The sequence below is a fragment of the Cydia fagiglandana genome, chromosome Z, assembly GCF_963556715.1.
Source record: "Cydia fagiglandana chromosome Z, ilCydFagi1.1, whole genome shotgun sequence".
In the NCBI taxonomy this organism is placed as follows: Eukaryota; Metazoa; Arthropoda; class Insecta; order Lepidoptera; family Tortricidae; genus Cydia; species Cydia fagiglandana.
Window position 1 is genome coordinate 22,351,043 of NC_085959.1, and position 15,134 is coordinate 22,366,176.

Sequence of the window (15,134 nt, forward strand, 5' to 3'; positions counted from 1 at the left end):
AAGAATAGCCGGTCAATCAAATTTGTCAGTAGAAAAAAGCGCGAAATTCTAATGTTCTATGGAACGACAACCCTTCTACTGACGGGAATGGCTTGACAGACTATATAATATCTATCTTCTACTTTACATTTTCGCACTCCATTTCAAGACATTCTTAGTAAGGGAACATAAATTTAGTTTCACGACTATCAAAGGCAGTGTGGCTGCGTATACTGTCCGCATCACTGGATTACCGGGGTCCAGATTAGCGAGGCTCTACCGTATGGACAAGTTTACTAGCTCGCTGCTCGCTCGTCCGCTCGGTAGCGCGTGATTCAGCGCTTGAACAAGCGCGTACATCTGACTGATTACTAACAATAAGATAGGCGTTCTCATCATAAATAATCTAATGAAAGTCAGAAAACTGTTCGTTAAAAGTAGATTTATTTTAAGTATTCTGTACTTGAAACGTGTTAACTACTTAGTTTTTACAGATGTTCATCATTATACGCAACTAATAAATAAGTGATCGATTGGACAATGATTCTCTTCCATACTTGATTTAACCTGAGAAAGTTCATGAATCGTGCTAGTTTTCTGCTATGTTCGGTCTCGTGTTGGGTGCAACCAGTCGTCATATATATTTGCGGCGTAACTATGGCGCAATAAAACAGTACAACTTATTTAAATACAATCAAACAATAATTCCGTTGACACGGCGGGAAGAAGTTGATAACTCGAGATATTTTATTGAAGAAATAGAATTACAGTTCAAATTTACCAATTACCAACTTCTTCCCGCCGTGTACGGAATTATAGTGCCAATTAGAGCATTATAAGCATCCATGCTTATATTATAAATGTGAAAGCAACTCTGCATGTCTATCAGTTACCTTTTCAAGATTTAAAAACTGAATAAATTTCTATGAAGTTTGCATACGCCCTGGAGCATGATAGATGCCAGTATGATAGCCATCAACAATATATGTTGGATACGTTTTCTCCTCTTGGACTGGGTTACAAAATTTTGGTTTGGAACAGCAACATTTCCATATTGTAAAAAGAATGTGTAAATGTGTTGTGAACTTCATTTTAATCGCTTTTATGAATCGACAGCTAACAAGTCGTTGTATGGAAATAAATAGTCGTAATGTGTGTGAAAATAAGAAGAGTTACAGACTAAAACAGAGAGCACTCTAGTTATAGGTAAATCCAGGTGAGTTAGGGTGATGGTGACGTCAGTGTTAACATCGGCGCGATTAGCGGGGAGGGGCAGGGCGGCCCGTCTGGAGCCGCGGGGGGTGGGGGGTGGCGGCGCTCACTTCTTGGTGGGCGTGCCGCGCTGGGTGAGCCCCTCGAACCGCTTGAACGTGTAGTTAATGAATACCCAGTCTTTGTACGCCACCTCGCCGTCTTGCGTGATTGGCGCTGCCGCTGTAACAAACACAATCCAATATCAGTACACTTGTTTTAAATGAGCTCAATTGTAAGAGGGAGTTGAACACAAATGAATCAATTAACTTTTAAGACTTAGCTTACAATACAAGTTACGCCACTGAGGGTAGCTACCTGAACCTGTGCTGCTATGCGAAAATGGTCTTAGGAGACCTTCACTAACGTTTTAATTATGTCTCTAAGAAGCTTTTGATCCTGAATAGCAATAGAATCGATTAGCATCACAAAATCCTTTTGTCGAAATTCAAGACTGGTTTTGCTTTGAATAATTATTAAACAATATCTCCTAAGATCATATTTACTTAACAGCACGGGATCTGGAATCTTCCCTCAGAGACCCATTTAAAAGATCCAACTCAAGATACGTACGTATTTCGAGCTTGACGTCGGGGAAGTCGTCGAAGTTGGACGTGTCGTCGATGGAGCGCACCTCGACGGAGATGGCTGCGGGGCGCTCGCGCACGTGGCTCCAGTCCACGCCGCGGAAGAACGGCACCGACTTCACGTCCTCGATGCCGCGCCCCGAACCCAGCCTACAACACACACACCTTACCGTATTACGCTGAGTGGGGGATCTTTTTAACGTCCATATGATCTATGTCTGGTTTTTAATCTAACAGGTTTTGTTTGACGTAAATAAATGTATTCTCTTTCTTTCTTGCTTTCTTACAACACGCATTCAACCTACATTCACAATTTATGTTTATTTATCATTAATAAGAACAGAGGCAGGTTTTTATCCAAAGAGGGCCACAGACGCGCACGGTCACAGTTAAATATTAACCTTCATGCATTCCAATTAGGTTTACGATGGCGTGTTATATATAATACACGTGGCGTTCAAAGGGTTAAGTATATATTATTTGTAGCAAAAGTGTTCCACCATCGTTTTAATTTTCTTTAAAGGTATTAAGGGTTTCTCACGCGGAATACTGATTGTTTGACTATAGTACTTTAATATGTTATCACCGTTATATATATACTCGTATATACCTATGAGAAAATTATTAATACCTATGTGAAGTCCTAGAAATAAAGCGATGTTTTCAGAGCCTGCCTAGTGGCTGGCTGGCCTGGATGGCTAGTGTATTTCCCAAAAATATAGTAACCTGCGGTCCGGTTCGGAGCAGAAGCGCAGAATGGTCTCCCTTGCCTCCTCGCTGATGGGTATCTCGGGCGGGAATGTGAGCGACTCGCGCCACGACATCACCTTGCGATACGTGTCCTGTGGGGACTCGGAGCAGAACGGCGGGTACCCGATCAGCATCTCGTACCTGCAACGCGGCCAACACAATATCAACTGCTGTGCTTCTGTGCCACCTATCCTATCGCACAACAAACTATATACGTACTACCTATTCACTATTAACTCGTTCGAGATATATGTAAATTCACTAACTAAATAAAAGAGATACATGTTGATCGGTGAGCATTCGCACAGCAAGTTCGCACTTCTACCTTGTAGTTTCTAGCTTTACTTGCATTGCTTTAATAGTCCGCAATGGAACATTGCCTATGAAAGTTTGTATATGTAGGATTTCTATGTATAGCTCAAAACTTTAGAAATTGTCGGGGCTTTTTTTGTAGATATATCTACGCAAGATGACAGAACCTAATCGATTTCCATAATTTCATGCAAGTATTGTATAATTTTACATGCATACTTGAAACACATTGTTTCAACGCAAAACTAAAATGCGTACACAATTGATTGAGTTTTGTTGAACCAACTATATGGGCGTATATTGTGGAGTGAAATAAGCATAAAAAATCCAAGTTGCGTATTAAAATACAATAAATATTGTTTATATTTTCGCAATCGCTGTATATTCGCAATGCAAACTTTATTCGGGAACAATGAAGTTGTCAATAGTATTTCTAAACAATCAACTATTATAAGCTCATTATTTTCAAATGACACCAATTAGTGATCTCATCTAGCAGAGCCAGAACACAATAACGTTGTTGTGTTTGTATTTTCTATACGCATCGTACAAACGACTGTTATGACAGGCTAGAATGCCCCATTTGGACGGGCATCAATAATTCACTTTTCAAAGAACGTTGAATGATAAGGCATCGTTAATCTTCCTTGTTTACTCCCTGTTTGTGTACTATGTGTTATCTACGTATCGCAGAACCATTTTTAGGCTATCAATCTAAACGTCACTTGCACAGCTCTAATTACCGTGACACTCGCCGTGCTCTAGGTAATTAGTTCAAACATTAAGTTTGCGTCACTCCAAATCGTAAGAAGCATTTAGTTGCGACGTCTCGTCGGCGTACGATGCGATATCGTGTAACGTTGCGACGTCGTGTCGTGGCACGATACGACGTCATATCAGTCATATCACGTTGAGACGTAGACGGATTTACGACACGATATTGTATCGTAGTACGATTTACGGTACTTTGCCATCATGAGTTGAAATGTAAAATAATATCGCTGTTAATCAAGAGATAATAGACCGAGGGCCAGGCGCAAATTTCGTCAGTTTTCGCATCCCGGGCGATAAGTCGTAAAGTGGTTAGCATCACAACTATGTATCTTCTGATAGTTTCAATTGTGAGGCGATGACTAAATTTATTTACTTTTTTTGTGTTTACCAAGCGGTGGTGGCCGAATGGATTTAACGTCCGACTTTCAATCCGGAGGTCGCGGGTTTAAATCCTGGCTCGTACCAATGAGTTTTTCGGGACTTTTGTACGTATCATTTGATATTTACCACTAGCTTTTCGTGAAGGAAACATAGTGAAGAAACCTGCATACATCCGTGAAGAATTTCAAAGATGTACCTAAGTGAGAGTCCCCAGCCTGCTGCTGTTAACATGTCGCAGAAAGAAGAGAAAGAAACGAAGGCCCTTACCACCCGCTACGCTGCTTAGATTTAACATATCGTAACTCGGTAAGATGACTTTCCGGCTAATCATACATACTCGTATCTTCAAACCCAAGCAATTGACACTACAACAAGTTCAAAGATTATAAAAGTGTCGTTCGCATTAGAGCATAAGAAGGCGATAAGTCGGATAATGTGGGTGTGTGTTGTGCTTACATGATGACGCCGAGGCTCCACCAGTCGGCCTGCGGGCCGTAGCCGGTCTGCAGGAACACCTCGGGCGCGATGTAGTCGGGCGTGCCCACGGTGGAGTATGCCAGCGCCCGCCGGTTGCGCTTCCAAGACTCCGCGCGCCGCTTTGAGTCCATCGCCGACGACGATGTTGAAACTGAAAAAAAGTCTAACGTGACGCACCCACTAAATTATTCATGAATGATAACGATGTGGTTAAAATAAAAATAAAAACACGAAAGCATTAAAGGAATAGATAGTATAAAAACAATGAGTTTTATAACATAATAAATTCAATATTCATGCATGATTCGATTCGAATGAGCAAATGGTACAGACGGAAAAGAGACAAGTAATTGTTAAATTCAATGCGAAAGATAGGTTTGAATGGCAGTGAAATGGATGGAGATTACTTACTGAAGTCTGAGGGCGTGGCGCGCGACAGGTCGCGGTAGAAGTCAGTGCGGTGGCTCTTCTTGAGGCCCGTGCACAGCCCGAAGTCGCTGAGCTTGATGTGCCCGCGCGCGTCCAGCAGAAGGTTATCCGGCTTTATGTCTCTGCACATAACGGACAACTATTACTTGAGAGTTGAGGTATCAATATATCTCACCAATAAACTTATTATGCTCAATCAAGTTTTGGACCCAAATATTAGTTTCATTTTGCAGAGTCAAGTCAATAACTTTCTCTAGAGGCGATTCAAACAAGCCTACTCTCGACGGGAATGCGTCGTTTTAATGCACTTCCACAACTAGGATCCACTCGATGATACCCAAACATTTCACTGTCCTATCCTAAATATCAACTTTATCAGAAAACTAAATCTATTTAGTGATAAGCATGTTGCTTGCATGTGAATTACCTGTGTATGAAACCGAGCTTATGTATACTGTCGATCGCCAGCGCCGTCTCAGCGACATAAAACTGCGCACATTCTTCGCTAAGGGTGTCTTTTTTCATGAGTAGGGTCATCATGTCGCCGCCTGGCAGGAATTCCATGATGAGGTATAAATTCATGGGATCTTGAAAACTATAGTACATCTTCACTACCCACTGGTGGTCCGCTTCTACTAGGATGTCACGCTCGGCCCGCACGTGGGCCACCTGTCAAGTTACAAGTAAACAATTATGTAATTTGACATCACAGCAGTGCAGATGACGGCTTGTCACGAAGATAGGGTAGACAGACAATACGGTTTTAATCAACCAGGTTTTGAAGGGCAACTTGAATTTTTGTAAAGTTTACAAGGAATATTGTATTTAAAATAAATTATTGTAAATAGATAATAAAGCAGCAGAAAACTAATAGAGAAACGCCCTGTGAAACTGTGGACTATAACTTATCCATTTTTAAATAAGAGCTCCGTATGTTACCTATGAAATATGACGAACGTTCCAATATAATTGATTTTATTGTACATGTAATCTTACTTGTTCTTTTTCAAGCATATCAGCTTTTCTGAGTATTTTCATAGCGTAAACATGACCGGTATCTTTCTTTTGAACGAGGCGGACCTCGCCAAACGCGCCTCGCCCGATGACCTGTAAGCAAACAAATGTTTAGCACCTGTGGAAATGTTTAGCTTCTGTATCGCAAGTACCTATGTATCTAAAGCACAAGTATGTTGCAAACTTTGATGGGTTTGAACTCACTGAGTTATCAGTAAGGTACCTCTCGTATTCAACACCCTTCTTTCCAAGAGCTAACTTACTTTGAGCGGTTCAAAATCCTCTACACCGAGCCTCGATCGCTTGAGCCTCAAAAACTCGGTTTCTTTTTGAGCATGTTGCTGTCTTTTCTCTTGTTTTTGGCTCTCTGTCAAGTTTTCATCTTTGAGTGACTCCTCCAGCTTCTCGAGCCTAAAATTAAATTCAGATTTTAAAAACTATGTTATAACTCAGCCAGTAGTTCAGTTAATGTAAGTCTGATTACCTCTGTTTCCTCTCATAATGTTGAGTTATGAGATTAGTATAGAAATTTTCTAAGGTGACCTTGGCCTTGGTGGCCTTGTCGAGCGTGTGGCCGCTGAAGCGGATGTTGTCCGTGGCCGTCATGTCCAGCACCCCTGGAACCGGACAAGTTGCTAATTACTCATTTCCTCTCCTTACGTCGCAGTAGTAAAGGGGATATTACCAATTAATCATAATACGTTTTACGTATTTCGAGTAAATATTTCATATATCTAAATTCATGACACCGATCAGTGACTAGTTCTCCCCTAATACAGACCTTGCCTAGTGCGGGGTCCCCTTGCAATTTGTGTTAACTGCTAGGCACATTATCACACTCTCTGAATAGAGTCAGATTAACTATTTTCATAGAACTTGCACAAGGGTGATATAGGCACACCTTTATCACATATCAATTAAATATTAATAAAACTTTATAGTTATGTCTATAATATTAGAAGTTCCCTAATAATTTCGGCATTTTTATAGTTTATAAGTTTGTGTGGTACTTTATACTGTTTTATTTATTGCACAATGTATGTGTAATAAATGAATAAAGAGATTATATTTTTGTAAAGCAGTGGGGCAGAAAAGAATAATAACAACATAGCCATTAGAATGGGCCTAAAAAATTATTAATTTCTGGCTGGGCTGTAATAATTATAATTCTGGTTATATAAAAGGAAATAGTTCTAATTTATGTAAAAATGTGTAATGTATGCAGATTTAGGTTTTGTGTGCGCTTATCGAACTGTATAGCTACACATGCAAAATGTATGAATATTTTGATTTTTTATTTTATTTTACGCGTTGTGTATATATATATATCCCCAAAATCGTTTACTTTAAATAACCTAGGAGAAGAAGCTTAATATTGTCGTACTGTCATATTAGGTCTATCATTCACTAGCACTCGCTCAATGAACAGGCCCTTCTTTATAAGAAAATATTGAACGATGTATTATCTGACGTCTAAATAAACGGTGTAAATATATTCGAAAGTGTTTAAATTTAGGCAATTGTATATTTTTTTTCTTTAGCAGAATGTTATAACCGTGATATGAGGTGGCATCGCGTAGGTACTTGTAAGACGCCGTCAGTGTGACGACTCAACCGCGCGATCCGCGGAGGAACGCCGAGATTGCGTCACGGTGCGACCTTGCTGCATCGTTAGCAATACTATACTAATTATTGCTAATGTGACTGACCAACATTAAAGAATAACACTGCGATTATATTGCCATTTAGATATTTTGATCTGTACTAACTAATCACTGCTTTTTTACGTCGTGTAGAAAATAAAAAAGTACAATAAATGCGGTCAACCTCAACTCTAGCTTAATGTGTCGCGTTTTAAGCGTATTTTAGTCTCTGGTGTGCTAAATCTTTAACCATTAACCTGGGCCGGCGACGAGCCTAAATAAATCGGGTATTTGCGTGCTCCCGCGCACCCCGCGATAGTACAAAGACGCCAAAACCAGCGCTCCATGCCCCGTCACCCGTGTGACCACTTACACCACAAATCGTCGTGCGTTCCGGTCACGAATATGGTTTAAATGCAACTCTCTGATGCGATTGTAGACTATATTAGGCTCTGACCATGGTGGACTTTCTAAAGGACAGATGGGATTTAATTCATTGTAAAGGTGAAAGACAATAAGAGAAAAAAATTACGACAATGAAATTGACGATAAATTCGTTATAATGCGTTTCTGATGGACTGATTTGTTTACAACCTAATTTTAGTAAACATAAAGTCAATATTACAAGCATGAAACATCATACGTTTGGGCGGTGTGTCTTAATCTAAATAATATGTATTGATTTTGTTTATGTTCTGAGTAAATCAAATCCCACCAAAAACATTCTGTAAAAAACTAGCCAAGTCTCGATGGAGCTGCTTGTTTATCTCTAAAAAGTAATGAAATCTAGACAAAGTCGTGCCAAGTCTAAGGTTCCTTACTGCGATTTCTTTATTATTATAGTTAATGTTGTGTGACTTGGCCGTTGAAGGGTACACAAGGGTACAAAACCAGGTGCTCCATGACACCATTGCACCAATCTGCCATTGCACCAAAAAGAAGTGTTTGTTTCAGGCTCGCCCATACATAAGTATTATTGAAATACCCAGCTTTATCAAGCCTACAATTGACTGGTTATTGAATCAACGTTTTCCAAGTGGCAATTTTCCATCGTCAATGGGTAGCGGTTCTGGCGACAGATTGGTGCAATGGTGTCATGGAGCACCTGGTTTTGTACCCTTGTGTACCCTTCAACGGCCAAGTCACACAACATTAACTATAATAATAAAGAAATCGCAGTAAGGAACCTTAGACTTGGCACGACTTTGTCTAGATTTCATTACTTTTTAGAGATAAACAAGCAGCTCCATCGAGACTTGGCTAGTTTTTTACAGAATGTTTTTGGTGGGATTTCACTTCTTTTTGTAGAAACCCCCTGGCACTGATTAAAATAACCGACTTGGTTTCATATTACATCTCAAAACTTTTTTGTAGTAAAAGCGTTGCGAGACTTGCACCTTTTTACATGTAATGTTTTTGATGGGATCTCATCTCTTTTTGTAGGCAGTCCTTCTTTTCGGGTACTCATACCCATACTATGTATACACATATCATAACTAAACATATCTTCATTCATACTCACATCGTACATCGTAGTGTACCTTTACTTTACCTACTATTTGTAGAAACTGCAACAGTAACTTTGTAATATCATGTATTTATATGGGATTACAAACTTACTTATGCAGTTCTTATGTCTTTAAAACGTGACTGATATTGCAATATTTTTAGGTTTTCCCTTTATGTGGCCATTAAACCCTAACTCTGTACCAAATTACAGCTCTCTGAGTTTATGGGAAGTACTAGTTCTATTCTGATGATCATGAGTGAGTTTCATAAATGCGAAACTTTGCTTTCGCTTAACTTCGGAACTAAATGACCTACAGACTTGAAATTTTGGATTTTAAGTATGTGATTATAGCTTACTGGATGACCAAAATTTCTGCGTTCTGGTCTTATCCAGAGGTTCTTTAATAGGGGCCTGAAAATGCGGCGAAATGGTTCCAGTAAAGGATGGTACGGCAGTGTTTGCTTCGCGCTCGACTTGGCGGGGGCACTGCCGTGCCCCCCGATAGTTTAAACTTTAAAGCCTTACCAAATAATCACAAATTACCTCTGAAATACCTATAAATATATTGTGAACCGCATAACATATATTTAGCCTCGGTAAGTAGTAGTTAATGTTCAAATCCTCAACTGATGACTCAATTGATGTCTAACACCCAAAACACAAGCCCTGCTGAGCTTATTGTGGGACGATTACGATTTGAGTAAGAATGTCCCATAATATTGATTTGTGTCTATCCATCAGAGAGGTCCTTATGCTTCATGCGTATAAGGACTTTTCTACCAAAAATGGGTCCTGCTCCATGTGCATAAGGACCCATCTCTGATGGAAAGTCACATTTATTTAGTCCCGATAACGTTGCAAACTAGGTATGTTTGCAACGTTATCGGGACTAAATAAACTTTTAGGCGCGATCTACATTATTTTTTCATAAAATGTAGTTATTTCGGTTTATGAGGGCAATCTATTAGAATTGAAATACATTAACGCACCGAAAAGCAATTTAATACTATCCCGTCATAGTAACATTTCCCGCCTTACGCGGGGTATAATACCAGCCAAGTTATCAGTGTTTTTCGCGTCCGGCGAATTAAATCACAACTTGACAGGTTAAACCTGCGGGTAATGAGAAAACCTAAAGAAATTTAAGTGATTATTTTAGTCATGGGAAGTTTTTATATGGAAGAAAAGCTTTTCATCCATTTACGGAAGTTATTTAATTTTAGTTAAGTTAATGTCTACAATGATAAAAGCATACAATTTGATGAGGTAAAACGTAATCTTAACATATTGTCCGAATCTATTTAACATATTTATAGAGTGACACCATCCTTAGTACGCGAGATTTTTTATCGTCAATATTTTTATCACCACGTCATTACGACACAACGTAATTTTTAATGTCGGCTCGTCTCGTTTACATCATATTCTTGGAACTACGTTATTATGTTCATAAGATATTTGACGCTGTAGCATTACTGAAGGTCTTCTTACGCAGAAGCACGAAATTAGAAACTACGGTGGTGATCATTGTGTTATCTTTTTCCATCTATTCACTTTCTCTCTCAAAATAGAGAAATGAATTATATTCCTTTATAAGGTGATCATCAAGGCAGTACTTAAGTGATATCCCTATTAATAAATTGTACACTTGTACAACATAATTATTTCCCGCTTATTTTCTTACTTTCAGTTTAGGCATAGTTTAGTTTAGTTCAGCTATGAAAAGGGACTTTATTGTCGATGGCGCTTACGCCGGACAGCGTCGAGCGGCATTCTATTTATAACGGAGCACCATTAATAATGGCGTAAGCGCCATCGACAATAAGGTCATTTTTAATAGATAACGTAAAGTACGTCTTACGTTACGGACATAATAAGATTAATAAGTAAGCGTGGTTGCACCGCTTGCTCTAATAATTTATGTACGAAATATCGAAATATATAATCGGTTGATTATTTAATGTATTATATTCGACAATATTGCAATAAATTACATTATACATAAATAGCAGAAACTATAAGGAAAAATTACATTACAATTACTAAAATCAATTGAAATACTTATATTATATAACACGAACTTATGGTAATTTGCCGGTTTAACGGTTTAACTATTAAAGTTATTAAAATACGTATATGATATAACAACCATGTACGTACGACGTATGCAGGCGGGCGTGTACAAAATCGTACGCCCGCCTTCGTACATAGACATGTCGTACCATAAAGCATGTCCGTAACCTCGCCATTTATTTAGCGGGACGAGGTGATGATCACTCGCTCGCACTGCTTTATAATAGTTGTGTAAAGGCACGTTCACATTAATCGACATAAAAGGCATAAATTTGCGTTGAATATCATTTTGTCATGTACATTCAATATATCGTTTAAGTTTAGGTGCAGTACAGTCGCCAGATAATAATTATATCATAGCAAAGAAGTAGTGTGTACCTACTACCTACATCAAAACTATAAATGCATGTACAGTTTTTTTGTGGTTAAAGTAATGATTGCAACCTAGTGCCGCTAATAATTATTTAATTTATTCGTATATCCTCTAGCCGCCCATACGTCAAACCTTGCCAAGCAATATTAAATTTTATTTTGTCAACTCTAAGTTCAAATTAGAATGGAACAGGAGACCTTTTTATAGGTCTCTGGGCGGCTAGAGGATAATAGTTATACACGGTGTAACATGAGTAAACCGAATAATTTTAACAGCGTATTCCTGATCATATTTAGAGACAAAAATGTCCCATAACTTTTTTTAGTAAACGCCTAGTTTCAGAGATAATATTAATTTAGAAATAAACAAGTTTTTGTTGTTACATAATGTAAAATGCCCATTTGATGGTAATGTTGCTGCTATGGGACGTAGTCTAAATATCCTTATTATAGATGTAAAAAAGTGACAAGCAACACTTAGCAAAAAAAGGTTTTACGAAAAAAAAATGTTAAAATCAATTTTAAGTAACAAGTTTACCAATAACATTTATTTTTTATGTACAAATACATTAAAAAAATTTAAAAAACAAAACAAAAAAAAAATTTTTTTTGGCGAAATTGACCTAAACTCATATTACATTTTTTCCTTCTTTTGACTTCAGAAATGCGTGGTTAAAATTATTCGGTTTCCTCATGTTACACCGTGTATTTGTACTTATTTGTGATTGAATTATTTAATGTTTTTTTTGTAATGTGTAAATATGGGTTTTTAGACCTAATTTTTTTTATGGTGATGTTCCTGACAGTCAGATGTCTTGAGAGCATACGCTCGTGATCGTGACCTAATAAATAAGTGGTTTAATATAACATTTAAGATAAATATCTAAGCATACCCGGAGGCTGGGGTGCTGGTGCCGGTGTATCTGGGGCCACCGTAGTGCCCGGGGTGCTTCTCCCCCAAGACACGGCTCTCTCTGTGGAACAATGTATAAATCTTAACACTTCACGTCTGTGGGTTTGGTAGCCACTTGTAATAAAAGTTTATTCTTACAACAATGCTTTAAAACAAATGATTTTAAGTGTCATTTGGTCATACTCTGGTCTGGTCTTTGGGAATGGAACCCTAAACATGGTAATCACTACAGGTTGGTGCATCAAAAGTGGCATGAATAAATGGCATTAAGGAAAATATGTGTAAGTGAATTAATTGCATATACCTCGAAATGTAAATGTGGAAAGACAGGAGTCATATAATGATAGATGACATTAGTTAATATCAGCAGCTAGGAGCATACTAACTGGTACTGTTTTAATAACCACAATCAGTAAATGCCAGTTGTATTGATTAATTGCTGCCTGTGATAGGAATTTGTACAATATGCAAGACTATAATATCTTCTCAGACTGGTAACATAAGGGCAAGCAAGATAAGGAATCAGTGAAAGAGGTTGTTAATAGTAGCCAAGTAGACCTGCTGAAATTGACGCCATTAGTTCTACTACAGAATAAAGTATAGTACTACTGTACATAAAGGACACTTTCTACAAAACCAAATTTTGACAGTGATTCAGAGTCGAATCATGATATCCCTTTCTAACTTAAGGCACTATCCCTTTCGGCTACTCAGGGTTGCCAAAATTCAAGTAATTATCTTATCTGTGGTTGTACATGTAACGGGATGTCAACCCTTATAATTGCTCGGAGCAACACTGAGCCAAACAGAACTGAGTTTGCCCAAAGTTGGGAGTGTCTCCCCACTGGTTCTACAGAATATACTCTGCGTACTGTTAACACACTATTGCATTGGGCTGAAAAAATAGACATAAAATTTGTTTTGACTACAAGTTCCACTAATTGCTGCAGCTAGCTTGTTAATATGCTTTTTTATCTCAACTGATTGTCAGTTGTTAATATCTAGACATTTAGGTTACATTTATTAATTACACATTAAAGAAATTGAAATGGAATAACGGCTGACAAAATAGTTTTACATAATTAAAAAAGTAGCTATGGGTTGATATAAGTTATGCTGTGTTTTTAATAGAGTTAAAAAAAGGAGTATATGTGTGTGAGTACCTTATTAGTACGTAATTATGTTCACAGATTGCTTGGAGACTATAAGACTGATTTCGAAAAGAATATTTTTATTTGAATGGGTATGTTTTTCAGTTTGTCCCATTGAATCAAGTCAGGATCTGACGGCGGGATATTGAAGAAATCAAGTGGATTCCTTAAATTTTATAGGCATACCTACAACAGTCTCAGTATTTGTTAAAGTACCTTTTTACTTTTTTTATCTTAAACTTCGTTTTATTTTAAGCCAGCTGATGTTGATAATTCTTTTTTGTTTAATGTTATATATAAAGAATGCAATGTGACAATGCATTTGGCCAATCTATCCATTTGATCTTCCCAATTAATCAACTACTACTAATGTACAAAACCTTTTAACCCTTTACGTAGGTAGGGTTCAATCAAGTATAGTAAAGCAAAAACCACCATACAACATCATCTTTTTGTATTTTTTTCAATCCAAAATTTTATGAACTTAAAGGCAGTTAGGCTTCATTGTTATTTTTATTAAACTGAACTGTTAAAGGGCAACATATGGATCTAAACAATATGACAAATGACATTCATATTAATCGCAGTACAAGCCAATTTTGTCAACTTTTGGAAATGTATGACTTATGACACACTATTTACATGGGCCTCAGAACTTTACTATATCCCAGAGCTTACATAACCTTATATAAGTTACATTTTTCTTCAAGCAATATAAGTGACATGCACAATTATGTGAAATGATAATTACAATATTTATAAGTATGATCATGGATTTATGTCAGTCACTTTTCAAATATGATATATTTTAATGGCACCTTATATATTTTCCCATTTATTTTTCTTTGGTAATACAGTTAAATCCATTTATCAATAGTACCCATATGAATAAGATATTACTCATGATGTTTCATGGCAACAAGTGTTTCTAGGTTGAGTGCGATTCAAAAACTGTGAGTACATAAATGTCTGTTCAGTTAAATGAATAATATGTCTGTCGTACATACACCACGTATTTGGTAAGCAATCTAGGATCAGTTTCATAACATTTCGCCAAAGGATCGTGTCAGTATGGATCAGCAACTATATCCATCACAGAACTAATCAGTACAAGTGGTACTTCGAACTCCTGCAGTTTCATAACTAATAACCACTCTGTATGATCTAGGTATACATACCTTGAATGGGACTGTGGCACAAAAAATTGTTGCTTGGGCAGCAATTACTCGAGCTCACTAATAAATAAACACTATCTTTTGAGAGGAAGGCCAAAATCGATAAATTAAAATACCAAAATAAATCTTTACACAATGTCACTGAATGGATCAGCGTTTGTAACGCGTGTTCCACTAACTGCGGTCAACCGTCGGAACAAGTAAAAGCCTTTGTTAGATGAATTACAAAAGCAAAATAACGGGATTTTTCATGAGACCTGACAGAAATTGCACAAAGAAAGATGTCAGGGAAGGCTACGATTTTTTTAAATCGAGCTCAAGTGCGGTGGCAATTACTGTACAA

The 15,134-nt window shown here is 37.7% G+C and overlaps 1 protein-coding gene across 2 annotated transcripts; it reads right to left on the reverse strand.

Annotated features, from left to right (window-relative positions):
- Positions 1-404: 404 nt before the first annotated feature.
- On the reverse strand, positions 405-15,134 carry LOC134678336 (serine/threonine-protein kinase tricornered). Of its 2 annotated transcripts, none has more exons than XM_063536866.1 (11): positions 14,795-15,134; positions 12,446-12,526; positions 6,439-6,571; positions 6,218-6,365; positions 5,937-6,047; positions 5,368-5,609; positions 4,923-5,062; positions 4,491-4,662; positions 2,544-2,708; positions 1,804-1,967; positions 405-1,413 (listed from the first exon to the last, which is right to left on the reverse strand). In XM_063536866.1, the coding sequence occupies exons 3-11, from the start codon at positions 6,558-6,560 to the stop codon at positions 1,298-1,300; spliced, it is 1,380 nt and encodes a 459-aa protein (XP_063392936.1). In that variant the 5' UTR covers positions 6,561-6,571; positions 12,446-12,526; positions 14,795-15,134; the 3' UTR covers positions 405-1,297. The 2 variants fall into 2 exon arrangements, with proteins under 2 accessions (XP_063392936.1, XP_063392935.1); XM_063536865.1 differs by having other exon boundaries at positions 4,491-4,674.